This window comes from Oryzias latipes, chromosome 12, assembly GCF_053564925.1.
Source record: "Oryzias latipes strain Hd-rR chromosome 12, Olatipes_Hd-rR_3.1".
NCBI classification, from domain to species: Eukaryota; Metazoa; Chordata; class Actinopteri; order Beloniformes; family Adrianichthyidae; genus Oryzias; species Oryzias latipes.
In genome coordinates this window covers 8,316,219-8,342,107 of record NC_136248.1, presented here as the reverse complement: position 1 = coordinate 8,342,107, position 25,889 = coordinate 8,316,219, and the positions used below count along the sequence as shown (strand labels likewise).

Below are 25,889 nucleotides of genomic sequence, written 5' to 3'. Positions count from 1 at the left end.
TATATATATATATATATATATATATATATATGTATATATATATATATATATATATATATATACATATATATATATATATATATGTACATATATACATATCTATCTATCTATCTATATATATATATATATATATATACATACATATATACATATATACACATATATATATATATATATATATATATATATATATATATATATATATATATATATATATATATATATATATATATATATATATATATATATATATATATATATATATATATAGCCCCCGCTCCCCCCCCCGGTGGCAGAGACTCTCTGGCGATGCAGCACTAGACGTTTTTTCGCCTCGACTTTGATGTCTGACCATGAAATGAATATTCATTTGTGGGCGTTTCACGGACTATTTATGGGCAACTATGGCCGTGTCATGAAGCCGCAAAAGCTGCTCTGCATTTAGAATTGGTTGTGATTTATTAAGGGAAAGATGCGTAGGATGTGCGTGCGCACGGTTTTATAAATCCGAATATTTCTGTGCGTACGCACGTCCTATGTTTCATCCTTACGCCACTTCTGACGCAAATCCTACGCAAAGTTTTATAAATGAGGCCCCTGGATCCTGCATGAATGTGAGTGAGGACTCTTGGTTGGATTGAGTCTTATTGAAAGGTTAAGTGGGGGCCACACTACATGCATGATGATTTTCATCTTCACTATATAATGTCCAACTAAATCTTGTCAAGTGAAGTGGTGTGAGGCTGTAAGCGCTCCCTGAGAGCTTACCAGGAAATTCTTGCTGGAGATCCATAGAATGCATATTCCAAGCCAAGACCAAGAATAATTGTGAAGTACATTATGGTTTGCAATATGCCAAGCCATATCTCTGTCTTTATCTAATTGAGGTCTCGCAGGTTAATGCGGTAAACTTAGTTTGGACTTCATCCTTCCTCCTGGCCTTCTTTACGTTGAGTTTTCACCTCACCTAGCTCTAAGTCCTCCTCATCTGGAATGACTCCATCCCGGAGTTGACAAAGCATGTAATAGGAGGAATTGGTCACAGTTGCCAGGGGACTTTTTCTCTTGCGAAAGGCAAACATAAATTTCCATTCTGAAGCAGGAACTGTCACAAGCTCTTTGTGTCACTCTCCTGCAGTTTATTTAGCTGAATTATTCTTGTGGGTAGGTTAGTCAAAACCATGTAAAATAGGAATCATAAAAATGTATCAGTCATTATTTAGTTTTTTTTCTCTCTCTCTTTTATTTCATTGAAGCAAAATTTGTTGTCAGTTGTTAAAAACAACAAAAAAACCCACCTGGTTGCTGAGAGCTTGGAGCAGCGTATTTTCTACGTCACAATTGATCTCCTTTTGAAAACTATTTTTTCGTCGGCTCTTGATTCACAATGCTTCTAATAAAGAAATACTCGGAAATGCAATTATGAGCTGATATATATATATATAATATGTCTTCCATCATCAGAAAAATGCCACAAGAATATTTTAAAAACAACAAAAACACAATTTTCATCAGAGTGGGTCTTTTAAGTAGAAGTTTTTTTTTGAAAGAAAAGCAAATTATCATTGGACTCCATTGTCTTTGCGTTTAACTAATCCGGAATCTGTGAAACTACAGAACGGTTAAAGTGTCAGCTTATTAATGTAGTTCTTGTCTGTGTGTAATGTGTTACTCCATTGCAGTGGACATCAAGTGTGCTTTGAGGAGCAGCTCATTACCTTCCTTTTACCACTACTACCTGCCAAAATATCTAAAAAATGCCCGCCAGGCAAACATAAAAGCTTTTTTGTGTCTCATTTGTAACAGGAGAGATCAGATATCTAACAGATTATGTGAACACCATTGGATCACTGACAAAATGCAGCAAAAGTATTTGAAACGCAGTATTGTAAGACAAAGTTTCAGGAAGGAACCCTAGGCCGCAATGTTCATCAACCTCTTTGGTCACTTAAGTGAACAAAAGAGGAAAAAAGTGAAAGGAGAGCAGACTGTAATGCTTGTTTTAAAAAAAAGGTGGTGTTATCCTGGGCGTGAAAGAGCAGATCTGCAGCCCTGTTATGTTGCTGAGGCAGCAATATTCCAGCCGGGGAGTCCAGGGGATAAACAGGTTTATAAAGACGGCTGTTTCTGTGCCGGGAAAGCGTGTGGAGACAAGTCTGCTGATTCTAACAACAAAAATATGGCAACCACACCATAAACAACACTGCTTTTTTTGTATGTAATATACTGTGATAGTAGTCTGAAGTGACTGACTGCTGCTGAAGATTACTGACACCTCCATCATGACATAGAGAACAAGCAAATAAGCAAATTCTTCATTTAATGAAAAACCTACTTCCCAATTAAATTAAAGATTTGTTTTTTAATTAATAATATCAATTGCAGTCAGACTCTTTAAAACACTTAATAACTGACCAGGAACTATTTCAAGATTCTTTGTCTCTTTGCCCTTTTTAATGTAACTAATTCTAATGGTGGCTTTCAAACTTATTTTATTCCAATTTCTATTTAGTGAATTTTTTAGCTTCTTTTTCTGCACATTTATTGTCTGTAGTTTGTATTTCTTGCAATTTCTGTGCTTTTAGTTTTGTGTGTGTTTGATACAGTGATAGGATTTCTTGTGGAAAACCTAAATCTGCATATACAGAATAATTAAATTGATTGAACCTGTTAGGTTGTTGTTCCTTTAAATAAGTGAATCTCTAAAAGTTTACCGGTAAATACTTTTTTGAACTATTTTTCAGACTTTTCTTATTTCGACTGGAAAAAATATTCTTGAACTTTTTCTGTGTTTAAAAAGAGAAATAAAATTAAAGAATTAATTATTTCAATTGATATTATATATCTAGTACTCATTTATTAATTTGTGGCGGTCATTTCCAAGCTTAGACCATTGTAATACAGGTCCTTCTAATCATTCGTGATTCGTATTGCAATGTTTATATCTCCACTTCATGCCTGAAGTCTATTTTCCTGTTTTTAGTAACTGAACACCAGTAAAGCTACCCCGCTATGCAGAACTTTATTTTTGTTCTTCTGATATGATGAGTCATTTATAATTCCCCCCTTCTTACAGATCTTTTTTTGTTTTTCACTGTGGCCGATTCCGTGCGCAAACGTTGGCCCCCCTATGGTTTGACGTTGCGTTGTGAGACAGAAAATGAAACCCTCATCCATGAGTCCTCCAGTCTTCCCCTCCCACTGTCGGTCCTTCTGATACTTTTTGAAGCTCATGCAGGCCCACACAGACACACGTCGGAAACAACCGCATTAGAGAAGTGGTTAGAATTCACTTTATAGGATAAAGACAATGATTAAGTCATTAAAAAGTTTAGTAACATTCTGACTGTTTATAGTTTTTATTATTTAAACGTCATTTTAATCATTTTAGTGATGTTGTGGTAAAAATTAATAATGCATTATTATCAGTACAAGTTGGTTTTGCTTACATGCAGTCGAATTTGTGTGCAGGGTGTTTTGTGTCGCCTTCCAGAACCTCTCAGTCATCTTCTGGATATCTATTTAGCAACCTTTTTACTTTTTTTTTGTTTAATTACATTTTTAAGGAAAGAACAGTTTATGTAAGTTTAATAATAGATTAGATCTGACTTATACACATTGGAGTCGCATTGGATGGTGACGTGTCTTGCCCAAGGACACAACAACAGCTGGCTGGGGGGAGCAGGGATCAAACCGAGTCTTCGATTATTGGACAACCCGCTCTACCGCATGAGCCACTGCCGCCCCTTGATATTCTGACATGTTTAACACATGCCAGTGAAAGATCTCGTAGCAATGGTGACATGAAGCCCCATGAAGCACTGAAGCATTCCAGTCAATTGCTCGATTCTTGAGGTGATGCCATTGACTGTTTATACAGTCATGGCTAAAATTTTTGCTGAGTTTCGTAAAGTTTGCTGCTCAACTTTGATCTAAGCTCGAAGATCTAAGTTGCTGCTTAGATCTTTGTTTTTAGTTGTTTCTGTGATGTACTGAAATATAATTTCAAGCATTTCATACGTTTATTACGTATGAAGTGCTTAATAAACGTATGTTACCGACAATTACATGACATTTGTGCAGAGAGTCAGTATTTGCAATGTCCCATCACTGGGATCTAGTATAAAATACGTAATTTACGAACTAAAATGTATAGAATCAGTAAACCTGCTGCTGCTTTTATATTCTTCCCAGTTTCTGACACTCCCATGTTTTATATAAAGTAGGGGTGTTAAATATGCCATGACTGAGCATCATAATTTTATGAGCATATGCGATGAGATCATCAGGTACGTAATAAAAATAATAAAGATGCAAACAGTAATGAGACTTTTTATGGGAGAAAGTATTAGGTAAAACATGAATTTAAGGGACGTTTTATTTGAGGAGGAAAAAATATGTACAAGTCTTTCAGTGATGGACTACTCACAGGGGGAGGTGGTGTGTGAATAAAACTGAAAATCCAGTGTAACTACATTAGAATAAAGCTGTCAGCAATCACTCATATCTTAAACCACCAAAAAACTCCACCTTCTGATGCTGGAGGCTCTTAAATGGCATCACTGATCAATAAACCTCCTGGAGTCAGATAAGTCATCACTAATCACCTCAGGTGATAATAACCAATCAAATCATGAGAAGCGAGAGTACGTATTGATTCTCCGAGCTCATGTTATGGTTTAATGTTGATCTGTTCTTCTATTCCTATAACGTGTAGTGCAATAGAAAATCAAATCTTACTCTAACAGCCTCATCATTATCACCATGGAGAGGATCCTCTTCTCAGATCTTTTCATAGGTCACATTTATATGCCTGCTTAAAGCACCCTTGATATTGAAGTCTCAGGGGATTTACAAGAAAATGGAGTTCAGCATCAGCTTTCCCTGTTACCTCGAACTACAACCCCATCCGTCTGTGAGAGATGGACTGTGGTCCCTCAGTAGTGAGACAAGACAGCGTCAATGTGCTGCAGTCTTCTCAATATGCATGTCATCTGTGCTTACTGAATTAAAAAAAAGAAAGCTGAGAATGAACCATGCCACCTCAATTAAAACTTCAAACAGGCTTTGCAGAAGTATTCAGCTGTGAAGCTGAATATTTGATTGAAGCCATTGAATCTTTTTCTGTCATTTTTATTTGTACATTTATGCAAGGAGAGGCCTGTTTTTTCTCTGATGGCAAGTTTAGAAGGTAATATGCGACAAGCCAACATGACACAACACACCATTCTTAAATAATACTTAAAAAAAAATCATTTTCTTTTTACAGTAAGGTGTAAGGTGAGGTGTAAAGCCACAGAAAATGATAATTTAGCTGCTACAAAAAATAAAATAGTGGCAGCTTCATGTTCAACGCAATCGGAGGACGCACATTTCTTTAAAACAGAAAACTCTTTTCGGGTCAGAGTGCAAAGCCACATGCTTTAAGGAGCTCAAGGACATTAAAACAAGGATTTACCTTTAGCAGCAGCTTGCAATGGCTTTGCCATGGGGTGCTGGAAATGTTATTCCGTGGCTCTTAGGCTACGTTCACACTGCAGGGCTTAATGCTCAATTCGGATTTTTTGAAAAAATCGGATTTGTTTGCTAGACCGTTCACATTTCCAAGTAAATCCGAACTTTTGTGATCTCCAGTGTGACCGTGACACGACCCAAACGAGACCCGCATGCGCAGAAGCCAGAAGAATACTCAACGGTGAACGACGTCACTTGTTGTTTGACGAGCAAACGTTAACATGGATGTCAACAAAAGTGTTGTCAAAAGCGGAACTCTTTTTGTAATATTAAATTTATTTTCACGAAGGAGCAGCACAATTACAATCTTCTCATTTTAAGAAGGCAATGGAGTCGGGATCGTCTGTACCCACTGTAGTGGAAGAGGAATGTGTATGTGTTGGGCCCGCGCGCCCGCGTGTTTGTGTGTGCAAGCGCGTGCCGCGATAGAGAATAGGGGGGGGGGGGGGGGCAGTGTGTGCGCGCATTCATGTTGTGTGTTACGGATGACGGTAATAAAAGAAGGTTTCCCCCAGAATAAATGCTATGGACTCTTTATTAACCTGTTCTGGAGAATCTAAGGATCAGAACAGGGAGGAGGAGGAGGGGGATCGCCTGGGTCCCCCGCGCTTCTGAGCACGTCGGAAAGGGGAGAAAGAAAAAAAAGTTATCGCGGGAAAGGTTCAACACCACGCTCTGCCATTTAGCTGGAAATTTTTTCAAAAACCGCCCAGCCCTGGAGTTTGGCCTGAATAGAGCGATTACCCCAACTATTAATCCAATCGGGGATCTCGCTTCCCTTCCACTGACTGGTCTCAGCAGCATCGTCCACCATGGTTGATGTTTACGTTCTCGTTCCCGCCTACTTCAACGCAAAATGATGACGTTTGTTGCGTGTCGATGACGTACGATTCGGAATCAAGTCGCCTGGCCGGTCGCAATTGAAAAGAACGGCTACAATTCGGAATCAGGACGGCAAACCCACGGGGCCTGGGTCGCAATTGAAAAGATCGGATCTGTGTCATTCAGACTGTCATGAAAAGATCGGAATTGGGCCGCTTAGGGGCAAAAAATTCGGAATTGGGTCGTTTCAGCCTGCAGTGTGAACGTAGCCTAGTCTCTTCTCAGTGACCTGGTTTCAATCAGGAAAACTCCTTTTCGGTTGATTCTACTCCTAATAATTTACTAGTTGTCTGTAAAACATTTAGCAGAGAAAAAAATGGGTTTTAATTTAGCTGCATGACACACAAAGTGACGCCTAAAAGAATCCAGCATAAGAGATGCTTTAAGTCAATTTTTATTTTTTTTTAACCTACAAGTGATCACTGTGGTTTTAAGGTTTGAGTCTTTTTTCAATTGCATAAACATAAAGGGTTTTCCTTATTGTTTATGACGAGTGAGTGTGATGTCACCTATAGAGGATAGCTTACTTTTAGCTGCAACCAAATGAACTCAATTCAGTTGCCATTTTTTTGTGATGCGGACACTGCCATGTTGGAGCCAATCAGGAGTGAGCTTGTTGTAAGTCCTGACCTCTCCTCTTGAAAGCGGACTTGGGAGAATCTGTCAATCAAACGTACCTAATTTTATTGAGGCATCTGATGGCCATTTTGTCACTTGAATAACTTGCAATGAAAACATATCATGAAATCATTAAGCTTAGCAAAAACATGTAAAAAAAAAAAGTATCAGAGCAAGAATGGGTAACAGCTGTTTATTTCTCTGTAGAAGTCTATGAAATTTTGGCTTCCTGGAGCCAAAGGGTACTTCCTGTTTGGACTCCCAGGGGCGAGGGGTCACTCAGACCAGTGCTCTGTTGCAGTCAGTGGTTTTCCTGCTACAGCTTCTCCTTTGTCAGGTTCAGTTTCCCTACAGAATAATTGGTCTTCAGTGCAGAGAAGGTTAGGGAAGTTTACTGTGAGAGCTCCCAGAGTGTGATCTTCAGAGCAAGCTCCTCACCATGTCTCTTCTCTGCTGGCTGCTTTCCTAATTAAAGGTCAGTAGCTAGCTGGGCGCCAAAACAATATAAACAGATTAAAGGAAAATGCCTCTTAATAGTTCAACCCATTGGAGGTTTGTTAGTTCTATGTGGGATAAAAGAGGTGAGCTTTTTTTATTGTATGCAGAAAAAGATAATAAGCAATAAGGCCTTTCATCTTTTATTTTTTTCATCTTTCGTACTTTCTTTGGAAATGTGTTTAACCTTTTTAATGTCTTCCTGTGTTTTTTAGTGAGCATGACTTGGGTGAGGATGACATCTATGACTGTGTGCCATGTGAGGACGATGGCGACGACATCTATGAGGACATCATTAAGGTGGAAGTACGACAACCGATGGTGAGAACTTTTTAAACAGTGATCTCGTTGTCACAGATGTTACCGCACAAACTCTTAACTCTCATGAATGAAGCATAAATTCTTGACTGGATGCATGGTTGTGTTTTTACAGAATGATGATTGCTTTATGAGAATGCATTGCACCAACAGTTTTGAGGAAACATCTCCCTTCATTTTTAAAAGCATTTTAGTGGGCATATGTTTGTGATCTGCATTTTCATACATACATTCTCTGCATGACATTAGGTCTCTGAGCTCATGTACACTAGCTGTCTGTTTCATACTCTGTGATAAACTTGACCTCTCACTTGCTTTGCCCTCCTCACGCTGCAGATCAGATATATGCAGGTGAGTGCTGATGTGCTTGTGACTCACTCCACCCTGTCGGCCAGCTCTCCCCACCACTTCATTCTAAACAAATTCATAGCATCCTAAGAGAATGACCTGTCGATTGGGTCAGTGACCCTTGCATGGCGACAGAGAAGAGACCCCATCTGGCTCAGTGTCTGACTCAGAGCTTGTGACTTCAGCTTGATGGCGGCTGTGTTGACTGGTGTCAGCAAACGCCACCCGCTTCTGCAACAGAGCATGAGTGAAATAATGTGTCACACTGGCTTAGCACCTCTTGTTTTCTGATATTTGCTTCGGTGTTAATCACAGCTGGAGCAAATCCCATACTGGACATCTTAAGTTTGTTAGCTTTAGGTTTTGTGTTAGTTGCACACCACACTCAGTTATTTGTGTACTGAGCATACCTTTTTAATATACTGCAGCAGTTTTATTTCAACCATAAAAATCAGCGCATGCATTACATTGATCAAAAGCTCTGGTGCATCCAGTTCCTATCAATAGTCCAAAAAAAGGAAGTGGTATATTGGTCAGGTTTTGTGGTAGCCTGAAGATGGAAGAGCCTTTTAAACTGAAGAATGAAATCCTTTTATCTGATCAAAATGACAGTATAGTCTATTTTTGTGATAATGTGTGCCTTTATTAGTGGTATTCTTGCAAACACTATATAAACAGAAACACTCATACCGCACCACGTGAGTAATTATGCATGAAAAGCTGTGGGGTACGTATTGCTGCCCTTAAAAAATGACATAAAAGCTCTTAGATGGTTAGGTTTGGAATGCCAAACTGCACCAAGGTTCACTTGCAAGTGAATAGAGATCCTTTTAAAGTAGATTTTGAAAAGTAATTCAAGTAATCATAACTTGCAAAAATAGCCAGGACATCTCCTTTTTTTAGCAATACAGAACAATAACTATTGCTTTTTTCCCCACAAATTGCATGAATAAACTAAAATATTTTATTAATAATGTTATATTTGATTGTGTCTCTCATCCTCATTCTAGAAAATGGGAATGACGGAGGAGGACAAGAGACACTGTTGCTTAGTAGAGATCCAAGAGACCGAGGCCAAGTACTACAAGACTCTGGAGGACATTGAGAAGGTGAGTCTCAGGATGAAAAGGAATGTTGCACTGGAGCCTTCATCTAAGTTTATAGTGTGTGTTTTTTATCATCAACTGTTGGTTGTCACAGCATGGAAATGTCAGGTATTGACAGATTCATCTGGGAGCACAAATGTCATAGGAGATGATCAGTACAGTGGTTATTGACGGAAGCCTAATGGGAAAAGCTGATCCCTGGAGATCATTAAATGTGCCAAAAGCTGCCGAATAATTCATTAGGAAGGTAACAGAAGGTGGCTCTGTATTTTTACTTACTTAGAAGTATACATGCATAATAATTGGCTATACTGTTCTAGCTGGGGAGCAGTAGTTAGTTCAAGCGTGAGTCACAGTTGCCACCAATGGGAATTTAGTGCATAAATAAATGCTATCACTCCAATAGTTGGAACATCTAAAAACAAGGAGCAATGAAAAATGTTTAAATAATAAGAACTTTACAAAGGTAACTCGCACTGTAAAAACCTTATCTTAAGAAAGTAAAAAGACCCTTATTTCAAGACTGAATGGTTTAAGTTTTTGGCTTACAAGAAAATTTAGACGATCAAGAAGGTTTTTCAATGGCAAAATAATCTTAGTTTGCGAAAACACGTCTTGGTGACTAGAATTTTTTTATTAAAAATAGAATGTTTCTCCAACTGTGGCCGAGCCTGGTCGGGCCAAGTTTACAACACCCCTGGTGGGCCCCCTTTTCCCCCGGGGTGCTCCCCTCCTGGGCGGGGGCGGCTGGCCCCTGCCTTGCTCCTCCCTGGACCAACCGTGGGCCGGGTGGGTGGCTGCCTGGAGTGCGGAGCGGGTCTCCCTTGGGGGGTCCTGGCTCGTACCTGGGGTTGGGGCGGGGGGATGCTCAGAACTCCTGGGTGGTGATGGGCTGCTCGTCTGGGGCTGTGGGCGCCCTTCTCGGGTGGGGCCCTGTGTTGGGCTCTCCCGGCGCAGCGGGGGGGCTGCTCTCCTGGTTGGGCTGGGGCGGCGCTCTCTTTCCCCCCTGCTCTCTGGCTCTGGGGGCCTCGCGGCAGGCCTGCTGGCCCTGGCCTGGGTGGCGGATTGGGTCGCCCGGGGGGCGGTTGTTCCCCGCCTGCTGCCGTGTGGCGTTGGGGGTTCCGGCTGCTGCTGCTGCTGCGGCGGGGGTCTTGGTGTGGGGATGTCTTGCCACTCTCCTTCCTTCTTTTCACACTCACCTGAGCACAGGTGTTAGCTCACCTTTGCACTAATAGTTTGCGTGATAGAATGACTGAAATATTTCACACTAGTTGGTTTAAAGGCATAAGTATGCGTGTGTGAACACTATCTGTTTTGTGTACATGTTGACATGTGAACATTTTTTCAGCCAGCAGGTGTGTTGATAACATTTGAGTGTGTGTGTGGACAGGCCCCGCCCTTTTTGTACTACTTTTGAACCGTACCGTAATGATAAACAACCAGTAAACTAGCTTCTCTATGCTGCTTCATGGTCTTATCCCCCCTCTCACTATCACCCCCCCGTCTCTAACATCCCTCTCTTTTCTTCCCTTCTTTCCTTTTCCGTCCGGTCCAACACCAAAGATTTTCAAACATGATTGAAATTAATAAAGTTTGGCCTCAATTACGAAAGGGGTTTATTCAGACATACCTGCGGTTTGTCTGAAGATTAATAACCCCTCTTGTTAAAGTAAAATATGTCCAATACAAGAGGCCGTCAGCTCTCATCTGCCTGCCCAGCTGTTGGACAAGACAAGTAAAAAAAAAAACAACAAATACAATGTTTGATTTATTTTTATTTTTTTCACCTTTCAACTTAAACCTTTACGGGTTGCTACAGCGAATGAGCTTTCACTGATTCACACAGGTGGTTTGGCAGAGAGTTTTTACCCCGGTTGCCCTTCCTGACACAAACCCATATTTTCAAGGCACAGGAAGACCCAGATTGGCAGCAGCACGAAGGGTCTTGCCTAGGGACCCACACTGGATTTTGGCTCATTGCACACCCTGGAAATCAAACACAGGTTTCCTCCAAGATTGTACGCTGAAAGGAGTAGGATTTTTTAAAATTTGTTTCTTGGTTATATCAAGACAATTTTTCAAATTATTACCATTTTTGATTTCCTAAGGGGCTGTTTTTGCAGTGCACAGACCAGGAAGTTGGACTAAATCAGCATGGGTCGCTGAAAAAAAAAGCCACTTTGTTGTGGTTTAATAAAAATTTCACATCTAGCTCTTAAAAACAAACAGTGCCAAATCATGCCAGGGTTTACTTGCAAGTAAATGTGAGACTCTAGAGTTTTAGTTAGACAAGGATTTAGTGGGCTTTTTGCGTCAGATTTCTAATGAGCCTTCACATCTACATACATGCTGCAGACTTATTGTGGAAACCAACTTTAGTCTGGACCTCAGGATTAGGTCTTAACAACTTACAACTCATCTGTGTCTCAAAGTTAAGTAATTTAGTTACATTTGACCTTTAAATACTCTTTTGCCTCTTGGCAAAAAAACGCTGTCAATGTTAAGCAAACTCTGTGGCAACAAAGTGCGACGTGAACCCGCACGTATCCCAGCTCTTAGTGTGATAACAAACCACTGTTGACATCAAAGCTGCTAACACATCAGTTTCGCTGTTGGCAGGTTTCATCTGCAGTTTGATGGAGCGTCACAAATCATTCGCCCCGCTAATTTCATTAAACTAAATGTGCATCCTGTGTTTCCCACATCAGACCAACGTGAGAGTAAATGAGAAGGAATATCCCTCCGATGATCAGAAGACTCATAAAGCTTAATTGAGTTGGGGTTAATAAAGTCTGCCGTCTTTTCGCCGCTTCTTTGTGCATATATTTGTTATCGTTATGATGATGAAATGTGACAGCCATAAAGCGGAGTTAGAAAAGAAAAGCAGGCAGATTTTTCCCACACAACAGCTGTGTACTGCCTGAAAGTTGGTGTATTGTTGCATCCATTGTTCAAGGCAGATCTTTGTCATCTGACAAAACTAAAAAATATATTGTTTACCTCATATGCAAAAAATGAGCAAAGACATTTTTACTTGACAAATTAGTCAGTAGCTCGTGTTCTTCTTCTCAGAACTACATGATTCCACTGAAGCAAGTCTTAAGCCAGCTGGAAATGGAGAAGATTTTTGTCAACCTTGAGGTGAGTAGAGAGTGAAGCAAATGAAACCCTCTCTCCACATCACTGAATGTTAACATGCTTCATGCTGTTCTATATGTATTTAGCAATAAATAGGTAACTTTTCAATTAGAAAATAAATCTTGGTGTTTTGATTGTCACATTTGCATCCCTCCTGCAAAAAACCCTGACGATTTCATACGTTTATCTAAAAATGTATGATGCATGAATCTAAAGTAAAAGAAATGAAGAAAAAAACACTTTTGATATAGCAATACTGGTCCTAAGCTAGCTTGAAAAACCAAGCACCTTCCGATGCGAAAAGAACTTAAGGAGCAACACTAACACTTTTGGGAGAAATGTATTTAACAAACCAGGCAAGCCATAATGACAAAATATATAACAATAACAGACTAAATATATAAGCACACTTTATTACAGTAATACATCGACGCTTTTTTAGCTATATGAAAAAACAAAGGAGGACTTTAATTAAATAAGTGTCTGATTTTTGATCAATTCAGGTAACCTTAAGATAAAGAACATGCCAACAAGACATGCTAAATCCAGTGAATTCTTCATTCTCTGTGTCGCTTTGGAACGATTCTGCTCCCCGCACAAGACTGAACAGCACTTGTTCTGCATTGCTGTCTGTAGCAAATACTGACACACACACCTACAGTGCCTTCTAGCGGTTGTTCCAATTTATTTTTAGAAACTACACATATAAGTTGTATAAAAGTTGCATCCACGGAAAAATAATGCAAAAAAAATGCACCTTATATAAATATACAGTACACTACAGAAAAATACAGTACACTACAAGTCCTTTGTAACACACAAAATGTCAAAAAATACTTACCAAAGTAGCCAGGTGTTAAAGGAAGGCTTTAAATCTTAATATTTGTGTAAACTTATTTTATAAAACATGCATTTTGTTGTTTAAAATGTTTGCTAGGATATTATCAGAGTCCACTTTGGTCTCTTGCGAGCCATTGACCTGACCATGGTTAGTGGAGGAAGTGGCCTCGGAAAGATCTTCATCGACTTCAAGGAAAGGTCAGTATCCTACAAACTCATGCTTGATGTTTGTTTTATTCACAGCATGCATTAGCGTACACTGTTAAAAACGGTTTTGAATTTAAACTTGGATGCATTTTGGCAGAGGCAGCATGGAGCTTCATATTCACAGGTCAGATTGCCAGGTGTATTAGATTTTTTGTTTCATACGAGTTAAAATAAAACATATGAACGGAAAAGTAAAAAAAGCTACTTTTCAATGTTTATCCAAAACCATTATCAGTGCATCGGGCTGGCCACGGATTCTTATAAAGTCTTAGAAGGTCCTAAATTTAACAAAGAAAGCCTTATAAACGATTGAACTGGCATAAATTCTGGTAAGTGGGTTTTAATTTTTTTCTCTTCAGTGTCATTTGACATCCTGTCCAAAAAAAGGGGGATTAATTGAGGGGTTAAAACGGGTTATCGGAAATTCTTATGAAGCAAAACTACACGGTATGTCAAAAGGCGTTTAAACTTGGCATAATGGGGATCATGGTGACCGAATCGCATGTGTAGAACAAGACACAAACTAGCTGTTTGTTTCATTTATTTTGTACATACAGTCTTTAATGAGATTTTTTTAGTCATTTGACCGACGATCCTCCTTGCACGTGTTGCTTTTGTTCTAGATTGTTGTCTTTTGTTTACAGCTACAGCCACTCAGTTATTCTAGTTGTTTATTTAATCTGAAAATGGTCAATATTACTAAGTGGTTTTCCATGTTATTGTTTGTTCTTTTTTAAAACAAAAACTATCTAAATAAGCAGTACCTCTTAGAATTGTGTAAAACATTCTCAAAGGATGTTGAAAGTAGACCTCAATTTGGAAAAATTGGTCTTTTGAATGCAAGCAGTGTGCTGTTCAGATGTCATCTTAATTTGAACGCCTCACACAAAAGGGACAAAGTTGACTGTTCTGTTCAAATACGTGTTTTTTTTCTATCAACTTCCATCTTGCACAGCTGTACAGCAGCTCGTGGTTAATTTGCATCTCTGACGGGAGCAGTGATTTGCCTCCCTGCTGAGCAAAGTGCAGCAGCCTTATAGGTAATAATGGTGATGATAAGTCCCGCCCTTGACTCTGATTCAGTCGTTTGGAATTATGCAGCCATTATGGCGAGAGTGAGTCACTATGCTTCATGTATGCATATGTGCATTTTTTTCTTGCAAACATTAGTGGGTATTGTGTTCCTGCACAGGGACATTTAGAGCACAGATGCTCTTTTCTACCTACTGATGTTTTCCAGCTAAAATGGTCGATGCAGATTTGGATAGGTAAGGTCATTGTAGCTTTCTTTCCTGAAGCCCGGAGGCCTAAATAAAGCAAAATGGGTTTGACACAGGAGACTAATAGACAGAGACTGGCACATGCTCTGTCTCTCCATTATGCATGTGTCTTTGGGGTTCATCTGACTCTCAAATTTTATTGAGTACCACTTAAAAATAGTTTTTGGCACATAAGTACAAGATGCTGATAAACAATAATCCCCACTCAGGACAGGAAATTTACAGACATGAATGACACTTTGTCACTCATAGGCCTTTCTTTGGGCACAATGCTTAATTGTTTGATAGTAAATAAAAAGAAGAGTGCTTTACAGTTTACAGACTGGGATTTAAACCTGTTCCGACCTCATTGAGGACTTGTATCCTCAGTACACGGAGCACTGCAGGAATGTCTTAGTCGCATGCACCCGTACAGGAGTTGACCCGTATGGTTCTTTAGGGTTTTTGGGTTGTCCAGGACTGTGGAAGGTTGTAGAAAGGAGCAGCTGCATCTCAAGAGGAGCGCAAGTGTGTGTTGCAGTTCCCTTGAGGCTCATGTGGCCACCTTAAGGTCATGAAAATGGAACATACGATTGTTGTGCATGTGGTAAGTGTATCGTGAAGTATTTGTAAGGATATTGTAAGTTGCACACTCTTATGACGTACGGATGATGCTGTCGTACGGTGCCCTTTATGTACCCTTTATGCCCTTACGGTGCATACAGTCTGATTTATGCAGTGCTCCAGTTGTTGGTAAGGTGTCCACACGTGCTCGTTACTGACTGTGCGTAAATGCAGCACACACAGGGTGTTTGCATGATACGTTACTTACTGCCTGTAAGATGCCAGAGGATGCCCACACAAACTGCATTCTGGTTGTCTAATTTCCTGATTTCTAACAGCCAAGCTGCATGCACCTTTCACTTGAACCGCACTAATAGGCTCCCTGTGCAGTGTGCAATGTTTGTAGGGTTGAAAAAATGAAAAGTCTGGCTGCGTTTCATCTGATTCAACCTTAGTTACGCTTGCGTGTTGTAGAAGTCTTCGCCACGACCTGTCACCCACAGCATGCCTTTAGAAAAAAATGTGCGTAAACAGCTGATATTTCCTGTGTGCCCCATGCAGGTTTGCCAATTTTTTGCCTGCAGACGGCTTGTATGTACCTGGAATGGCAGTGGTGATTAAGGCTAAGCTGTTGTTTGAAGTTTAGAGGTTGCTTGTGTGTGAAAACCATTTTAACATTTACCTTCCATTCATAAACAAATTTTTGCTGATGACATTCTGCTCTTTGTTGCTATTTACCTTTCACTGACATTCACCCAAATGTGACGCAGGGTTATTTTAAGGAAGCAATTCATTAGATTTGCAGATGCTGTGCTATCTCTGCCTGGATGTGACTGGCACATATTCCTTCCTCATTATGAGCCATTCTTGCTTCTTGAGTCTCTGTGGACATAAACAACTGTAACCAAGGGATTTGAAAGCACACAACAAAGGTCTTTTCAGAGAGCCAGATATATTTAATGCGGACCAGAATCTGGATAATTAATGTGGTTATCTGTGCTTGTTAGGTCCTTGTGACCTTCACAACAATCAACAATCTGCGTATATCTGTTTTTTTTTCACATATGAAAAGCTTTTGTTTTTGAACTGAAAGTTGTGCTAAAATGTCACTTTTCTTGGTTCTCATACACCCAGACCCAGCCTTATATTCAGAGGGAGCCCTGAAAGCTTCAACTGAGATACAAGTGGTCTCTTGTTGATGTAGTCTTTAAAAAATTCCTCAACTCGTTACTAGAGTAATCTGGTTGCCGTACACTCAGACACTTCCATAATCGTTGTCACAATGAGCCTCTTAAAAGAAGATCTTTGCTCTTGTTCTCCTCCATTTGCTGTGTGCTGGATATGTTGAGTGGAGGTGAGCGGGTCCCAATGCCACGTGTCACAGAATATTAGCCAGCTCCATAGCCTGTCACTTCAGATTTGCTCTGAGATTTCCTTCGGTCGCCTGACTCAGCTCACACCACTCCACCACCCATTGGGGGGGTGAATACCCAGGGCAGTATTACCCAGAATTGTATTTCCTGTGAAAGGATTTTGCATCAAAAATTATGCAAGTTTGTAATAAATCAAGAAATCCTTCAAATAAAAGGAAACCATTTTTCTTTGTCTAATGGACAGCTGTAGGATTTTTAAAAGCATGTGAGTGACTGCCAGTTTACTGTTCTGTCCTTCTAATTTCTTTGTATACAGTTTCACAAGATTCTAATTTTGACTATATTGCCCTATTCGCATGCTATTTTACTTACTTATAAATATACATTTTCCTTTTTATTTTTTACAAAACTATATAAAAAAGGCAGCATGCAAGTTTAGCATTTAGGAATTGTTATTTTTTTAACTGCTTGTGAATGCAAGTAGAGCAGAAATGCAGAAAGGAATGAAGAAGTGAGCTATCAGCTTCCATAGTGAGGTGAACACTCTTACAGTCAAAGAAGAAATCGACTATGATTTTCACTGAGCAATCACTGCTGACTGAGTGGAAACAGTGGGAGCACTCTACAGTGCTTGTCATTAGCTGTTTAGATAATGCTGCCTGTTTTTAAGGAAAAGGAAACAGGCAAACAGTGTTCTTTTCCCAAAAACAAGCAGCGTTAACTAAACAACTAATGACAAGCACTGTGGTGAGCTCCCACTGTTCTTACTCAGTCAGCAGTGATTAGGAGTAACAACTATCAAACATTCTTGCTGTCATTTTTAACATTCCATGTTTATACTGATAATACATTATTTTTAAGCATTTGATCAATTGTTTTGCTTGCAGTAGCTGGTTTACACAGCTACAATTTTAATTTGCTTTGTCGTTTTGTGCATGTGCATGACGCAGCTCCAAAAAAAGAAATGGCGGCCTAGTGCTATTTACAAAAAAAGTAAAAAATAGAAATAGCATAATTTTCCAATCCAGTTGTCCCTTGTTTATTGCAGGGGTTACATTGTAAAACCAACCTACGATAGGTGAAGTCCACAAAGTATTATTATAGATGTTTTAAAGCTGTAAAACTCCCCACTAAACACTTTATAACCTTTTTTAGACAGACATGAATATTTTCACATTTTTCTCGCTTGTTTAAAGTCTCAAAGCAAAATCTTAAAAAAATGTGTCCAGTATTTTTGAATGAAAATCAAAGGTCTGCTAGCAATTGAAGATTCATGTAGATTTGGCAAACTAAACATATTCTGTATAGGAGACACGGCAGGGAGGAGATTGATTGAAAGATCAGCAGCCAATCAGGACGCAGAACCAGTGTGCTGTAAAAAAAAAGAATGCAAATTCCACTGAAAAAAGAATTGGCGAAACAGTGACATCGCGAAAGGTGAAACGCGATATGGCGAGGGAACACTGTACATAAAGCTTTGCTGATGTGCTTAAAATAAAAACATAAATAAAAAAAATGTATTCAACTGGTTTTCTCTCTTTTTTCAGTTTTCCAATGTGAGCATGCAGATGTCAGATGCTATTCTTTTATTTAATTCATTTTTGCATTTTTATATTGCATCTTATCATGTCTGAATGAGTGGCTGTCATAATTGTCATGCCGACAGCAGAAGCCAGAGATCTTGGCATTCTAGTCTTGGTGCATCTTCTTAAAAGAAGAGCTTCATCTGTCATCATGCGGCTATAACTCATATTGTTTGTCTTTGGAACACGTCAGTATGCCTTTTCTACACTGCTTGATCTGTTTGGTGTCTTATAATTGATCAAGGCCCCCCGTTAATCTCAATCATTTTGTCACTCTGGAGAAGTGGGAAGTTCGGGAGCTGTCTCCCTGAGTGTGGATCAAGGCTTAATCAGGGACCTGTTAGCCCAGAGCTTAACGAGCTTAACCAAAACGTGAGTCTTGCTGCAGGGGGGGTGGGGTGGATCAAATGAAGCCTCAGGGATCACCACTGTGGACTTTGGGACAGTCATGTGATGAACTACTTGCTTCACAGTCCCACAGTTTGACAACCTCAATATTTGTGAAACATTTCATCAATGAATATGTCTGCTTTTCATTATTCTATCAACTGATTCTGTTTTTGCAGCCTAGTCTCAGTTGGCATTTCTGCTCCACCGTCCAGACTTTCTCCTGCTGCTTTCGCCTGCATTGCAGATCTATCAGGGCTTGTATTAGAGTTGGGGGCGGCTTTACTTGCTGCCTTGCTCCACTCAGAATTCAGATTAACACGAGTGCCAACTCTCTCCGTACCAAGCGTGCCAATGTCCTACTTAGACTGAATGAGTGAGTGAAAGGAAAGTGTGCCACGTGCCGCTGCATCCTCTAGGAAAGATGACTTTGAACTGTCTCCCAGCTGAAGCCCGCAGATCTGTGTCAATGTCCCACTGTGATATCTGATGAACTCGCCTCTCATATCATCACTGCTCGAAATGAAGAGATTCTTTCTCCTCTTTGCATAGCAACTGATACCAAGCTGTTTTTCATTAGCGCTCTGTGATTACAGCCTATTGACAGGAGGATGTCGGCCTGACAAACACCGCCCTGGGATCAGGCTTCTGCACATTTTCTAATCATCACACATTTATTCACATATTCATTTATCTGGCCCCTGTGGTGCCAAATGACTCTTACGCTGCCCTTTCAGATTGTGTTATTAATCTTAAAATTAGCGTGCAGCACATCACCTCAAGGCTCAAAAACACTCAGCAGCTAATTGTTGACTTCGAAATAAATTATTTTTTTATGTTTGCTTTTGAACATGTATCGTGTATCAAGATATAACACTTTCAGACGAGCCCTGTTAGTTTACATCAAGCCTTGTCTTTAAAATTCATTTCCAGTTTATACAGATTTAATGAACCTGCCATTAATTAAAGACAACAAACATCTTATTGACAATCTCAGCCGTAAAAAGCTTTTCAAGGATATTTTAACACTCATATGCATCATTAGTTCCTTGTAAATTACTGAGTTTTAATATTTGATACATGATTAGCCAAAACTCAAACAAATGTGTTTTTACTGGTTAAGCTAACGGCTCAGTTTGCTATGAAATCTGCTTAAAGGACATTTCTCTTTCAATGTAAGTAAGTGACAACATTGATCAGATAAATAACTTATTGTGTATATATATCGTGGTTGTTGAGCATATAAAGGGTGATGAGGTTTGTTAGATTGTTTGAGTTAACGGTTGGAAGTTTTCCTTCTGTAGGCTGTTGATCTATGGTCAGTACTGCAGCCACATGGAAAACGCACAGAAGACACTGGATGATCTAACAGCAACACGAGAGGACATCAAGATTAAAGTAGAGGTTGGTACCACTCACCCAGATCCATCCAAATACTGATGTTATTTCTTTGTGTAGCCTTTTATATTCAGTAAAAGTAAGTATAGGAGACATTTCTTATAAAGTGGTAAAACTTTTAAACATGTTGCTTGCTTATATCAGGATTTGTAGCACCAATGACAAAACCGTGTTCTTTTTACTAAGCTTTCTGGATAAATTATAATAGCAAATATGAACTTTACCAATAGGAACTAGTTAAAAAGTTGAAAGAGATAATAAGGACTAAGCAACCGAAGAATAAGAATTCAACCAGCCCATTTGAATATCTTGCAACAGACTGCAATATTGGAAACTCAGTATCTTGATGAGTTTGATCTGACTGCAGACTCCAGACAGAGCCTAATGATAGGAGAAACAAATAAAAGGGAATAGGAAATGAATGGAAGGGAAGCAGATCAGGATGAGGACTGAAGAGCGTGTGGGTACCGAGAATGAATGAAGAAAGAAGGAACAAGCATAGGTTAGGAAAAATGAGTTTGAGGACAGGATGGCTGTAAGAATTGGACAAACTAAGGGCCATAGAGGTAGGAATAGATAAAGAGGAGAGGGTGTGGGTGAAAGATAAACAAAGAAAACAATTTGTTGAAAATATGAAAGGATGGTCTTTGTGAATTATAAAATGATATTAAGATATTTACTTTCTAAATCAGATGGAAAGTGTAACGAAGTGGTGAGATCCAGGAAAATCAGCAGTTTACTGCTTATCAACAAGATATAAAATATATCAGAGAAGAAATGAGGTGATCAAAGCCCCAGCAGTTTCATACTCTTTATCACAACTGAATTTTTTGCAAGCAGCTAAATAACATTTTCTCAAGGTATTGAAATCAAGCCTTTATTGTTAAAAAAAAATGAAATAAAGAAGGTGTGCATTCTTGTCATTAGTGCATTGTAAATTGAATTCAGAGAATGTTTTTGAATGATAAAACAATAGACCCTTTTTTGTGGAGTTTTTAAAAATGTAGTTGTGACTCAGATGAATTTCTCAGTCAGCATGGAGGATAACTGTCACACATTCTGGCACAGCCAGAGCGGTTGTGCCCTGAAAGAATGAACTGGCCTCATTGTTGTTAGCAGGCTGTTGTGAATGCTTGGAAGCAATGGCACAAGTGCAGCAATGAATTATTAAACAATAAATGAATGCTTGTCAGTGGAAAACTTACAATTCCTTATTATGCAGCGTGTAATGACTGTCTCTGTGCTTTTTCCATAGGAATGTACGCTGAAGGTGCAAGAAGGGAAGTTCAAACTGCAGGACTTGCTGGTTGTTCCCATGCAGAGGGTGCTAAAATATCACCTACTGCTGAAGGTAAGAGTCACCCCCATATCCAAATGTTGCACATTCACACCCTTGTACTTAACTGAATTTCGATTTGGGCAGTTTTGTAGTCAAATAAAGTCGCCAATGTAAAGTGTAGCCAGACAGCATGACAGCATGGTGGTATGAAGATGACTCTGGTGGTAAGTAAGATGAAGAAGACAAGGACCTTTGTTTGACCTTTAGGGAAGAGTTAAAACAGGCTTTGGGGATACTTGGAGGTTCTTCCCAGTGACTGGACAGGACAGGTACAGCTAAAGTGACTTGGCTACTTGGTGAGTCATCTGGAATGAGGAAAGCAGAGAAAGAGACATACTAAGGAATGAAGAAGTCTGAGAGTGTGTAAAGTGAAAAAGGTTGACTTAGAAGAATTTGTAAACAGGAGAGAAGAGAGCAGAGAGGAGCACAGGACAGAGAGCTCAGAGCAGAAAATAAAACCAAGTAAGGATAAATTGAGGAAGGTATTGAAGAAGATGAAGAGTGGACAAGCAGTGTGTCCATAGCTGTTGAGATTTGGAAGGATTTAGAAGAGTGGGGAAGAAATAAAACATTATTAGGATCAATAGTCTAGAACAACAGAGGGTGGGAAAAAGGGGAAGAAGCATGTGTAAGCAGGTTGGAAAGGTGGAACAAAGGTTTGTATGGTGATATTTGACAAAAGAGTGTCACCAAGAATAAAAGAAGGGTTTTCAAGACGGTGGTCAGACTGTTGGTGTAGAGATGGAGTCTTTCAGATATAGACAGAAGGCAGAGCTGGAGGTAGCAGAGGTTGAGGTTCTCTTTGGGAGTTGTGACAATGGATAGAATCAGGAAGGAATCCATTAGAAATACAGCTCATGTCAGATGTTTTGGAGATAAAGCCGTATTCCCATGCATCCATATAGGGCTTGATCAGTATAGGTGCTGCAGGTTTTTGGTTGTCCAGGCCCATGGATGGTCATAGAGAGGAGTGGCATCATCTTAGCGGGGGGACTCAGGTGGATCTCAGTTTCCTTTTCTGTGCGGCCACCTCAAGGGACTTATGATTGTCGAGCATGTTGCAAGTCTATCGTAAAGCATTTGTAACGAGAAAGTAAGTTACAGGCACTTATGAGGAATGGGTGATGCTGTAGTTGTGCAGTGCCCCAAAGCCACACTCTAGTCATAAGTAAGGTGCAAGGACCATCCCCTAACTGACCCAGCATGATTGTGCATGCACCGGATGGGCACTTTATGTGCAAGTGCCTGTTGGATGCTCACACAAACTACACTCTGATTGTCTTACTTCCTAATTTTTAGTTTTCATGCTAGGAGCATGCATGTATTGCGTGAACAACAGGTCCTTTGCACGGTCTACAGGATTTGGGGGGGTTGAATAAATGCAAAATCACTACGACACGCCTGTGTCTCACCTACTTCACCCTTACTTACCCTTGCATGTTGTCTAAGTCTGTAACAACTTGTGACTTGCAACATGAAGAAATGCTAATCAACAGTTTTGCTCTACGATTGACCAGGCTATCTAGAACCTTAATATTTTGTGAGGGCCACCTACGTGCTCCATACAAATTTGACAATTTTTTGCCCACAGACAACCCATCCTTACCAGTAAGGGCAGCTTTGACGAAAGCTTGTATTTGTAGAAGTCAGACTGCGATGGTAAAAGGTTGCTATGAATAAAATTAGTTGGGGGCAGATTTACTGTGGCTTTGCCTAAAGGAAAATGCCAAAAGGCAAAGAAGACAAGAAGCAACACTTTACTTTTTGAACTCAAACTAGTGAAGAATTAGCACTTTAACATATGAAGTAAAATAATTGTTAATAATTAAGCATTAGGTGATAAACTGTGAAAAGATACAGCACTTTTTCTGTTAACTATAATATTGTTTTAGATTTATTTCAATAGTTTTTAATGCACCATAGAAATGTATTGATGCTGGTGGTGTTTTAGAGTTTCCCTGCCCTGTTTTAATGCTGACTGCAAATCAGTAGGATACACATGGTGTAAAAATGGTTATTGCAGCAGGAAAAAAAGTAGGAAACATTTGCACCATTGGTGGCTCTTTTTCTCTAGAGCAGCAAGCTTCTCTATATCAGAAAATGAGCAAAACTCAATTTGAGCAGGTTGTAGTGAGACATTTGCATATCCCACTCAGAAAATTTGAAGGTCAGCCATAAGAATAATAAAAAAAACATAATTCATGCCAGCAAATACTTGTACTGCTCTGTTTAGGATTTTCAGCAAATAGCCAGCACTCTGCAAAAGAAAACCCCAAATACTAGACCAGGTAAACAAATCTGGATAACTCGCATTGCATCATTTGCCAACATTTTTTATTTTTAAATTAGCAACTCAAGTGAAACAACAAAAATATTTTAAGTGTAGTTTTGTTCATACTATTTATTTACACAACGGGGTGGCCTTTGGAATGTTCCCTGTAATTAATTACCTCTGCCTCTCAATTATTCATAGTGAACAGGTTTATGCTGCAGTGGGTAATGAACTGGGGTTGAGGGGAGTGTTTGTGCAGGTGATTGCAGGTCCACACAGCGCACTGTGACTTCTCTATTAGTTCCAATCGAACCCCTACAGGAGTCACAGCAAGTCTCTCGGGTCAAATCAGCCATGCACTAATAAGATTAAACACACCTCATTTCACAGCCTCCCACAACTTTGCAGAGAACAGTGGTGCACGCTGCAGCCTCAGGGCATGTTAGACTGACACGTCCTTTTTGTGTGTGTGTGTTTGTATCTGCGGGTCCAATCACGCCTTAGGGCACTTTTTTCACTTGATGTGGCATAGATATCATCACAGTGGTGCTCTGTGTTTGGTCATAGTGTGAGCAGTTTTCACATCTTTTATGAAGCCCATCTGCACTCTAATTGGAGCACATTCAGCACAGTCATCAGTGATGCTATTCCCCACATGCTGGAATTAAATATTTGATGAATGTACTGTATTCTTCTAAAGCCATATAATTATGTAGCAGTTTACTGCATTTTTTACTAACTTGAGTGTTTAGCTAAAAGCCTTTGCACATGACTACATTTTGGAACCAGAAGGGAGTTTTAGATCTATTGAGTCAGACTTAATGTTATAAACTCTGCTGTCTTGTGGCCAGATTCACTTATTTATACTTGGTCCAAACACTGTTTCTGGGATTAAAAAATATGACTATAATAATGTTTTTTTCTGTATGTGGCAAATCTACATATCCGACTTGGAACCTTAGTTTAAATTGAAATTGTCTACAGGTGCCCATTACGAGTAGAAATGTGTGGAACAGAGTGATTTTTAAAAACCCTAAACCACAGAGCTGATAAAAAGAGGTGAACAGGTGAAACAACTGAGGTGGGCACAAATTTGCTTTTTTATTTGATATTTTTTAAAGATGATGTACGTCATGCTCTATGGTTACAACTTTTAGTTAAACGATTACGATAATCTAAATTGTCAGTGGTCCATGTTAGTGGTTTGCTAATAAGAAAAGCCTTATTTTTTAGAAAGTATGATTCAGAAACAGTTTTTACTTGAAATACTAAATTTGCCCTTGTAAAAAAGCAGGGATCCCTGGTTAGCCTTTCAACCTATAGAACAATAGGTAACTTGGAACTGCTACAACCATTTTGAGACATTCTTGATAACATCCTGGGTTATTTTATTCACTGATTTGACATATGGATAACATAAGTAATACATGCATACAACACATGTATGTGTGACTTCTGCACAAATAATGCTAATATTGCTTTCAGTCTAGTGGGAACTTAATCCAAACCAGAGTTGTTAGCAGTTTTTTTTTTAAATAAGAGTGTTGGGAAAGTAGCTGAGGGTTTTGCAAATTGGTAATTTAAGATTCTAATCATTTTTTTAGGAAGGTAAAATGTAAACGTACCTTTGAGCTTGCTTCCTCCTAAAAAACCTGAAGTTTGATGACTCGGTCAGTAAACCCGCTATTCTGATTTGTCTAAATCTTCATTAAAAAACATGCAAAAAAGAGAACGATAACCCTACTTTATAATTTTAATAAAGATGTGACACGACTAATGCATGAATAAATCAGCCTGCTTATAAATGATCAGGAATAATTCTCTCAACAGGAACTTCTGAGTCACTCAACTGACCGACCTGAGAGACAACAGCTCAAAGAGGCTCTAGAGGCCATGCAGGTTTGTGTTATGTGTTTGTTTGCATGTATCCATTAACAGCAATTAGAATCTTCATTTACGTTAGGAGGGTAAATGCTTAACATGTAAGTAATAGACATGCAAATAGGTAACATGTCCAGTTAAGCTCAGAAATGTTGTCTTTCAGGACCTGGCGATGTATATAAATGAAGTCAAGAGGGACAATGAGACGCTAAAGAAAATCAGTGAATTCCAAAGTTCTATAGAAAATCTTGTAAGTTTTCTGACTCCTGTCATTTTGCTGTAATGTCTATAATTGCTCACCTTTTCTTTCATTTTTAGTGGAACTTTATGACATAATTCATCAGGGATTAAGTGCCTTTAATCCTTC

At 39.3% G+C, this 25,889-nt stretch overlaps 1 protein-coding gene across 6 annotated transcripts in view; it reads left to right on the top strand.

Annotated features, from left to right (window-relative positions):
- The window catches only part of vav2 (vav 2 guanine nucleotide exchange factor), a 254,697-nt gene that overhangs the window by 211,233 nt on the left and 17,575 nt on the right, over window positions 1–25,889 (top strand). For 4 of the 6 annotated variants that reach the window (XM_011481994.4, XM_011481996.4, XM_020707823.3 and 1 more), the window contains exons 5-13: window positions 7,725–7,830; window positions 8,164–8,178; window positions 9,186–9,284; window positions 12,354–12,422; window positions 13,357–13,457; window positions 19,937–20,036; window positions 21,286–21,381; window positions 25,472–25,540; window positions 25,686–25,772. In XM_011481994.4, the coding sequence (XP_011480296.1) occupies window positions 7,725–7,830; window positions 8,164–8,178; window positions 9,186–9,284; window positions 12,354–12,422; window positions 13,357–13,457; window positions 19,937–20,036; window positions 21,286–21,381; window positions 25,472–25,540; window positions 25,686–25,772 (742 nt within the window). The remainder of the gene's footprint in view (window positions 1–7,724; window positions 7,831–8,163; window positions 8,179–9,185; window positions 9,285–12,353; window positions 12,423–13,356; window positions 13,458–19,936; window positions 20,037–21,285; window positions 21,382–25,471; window positions 25,541–25,685; window positions 25,773–25,889) is intronic. The other 2 variants (XM_011481995.4, XM_011481993.4) reach the window with 1 other exon arrangement.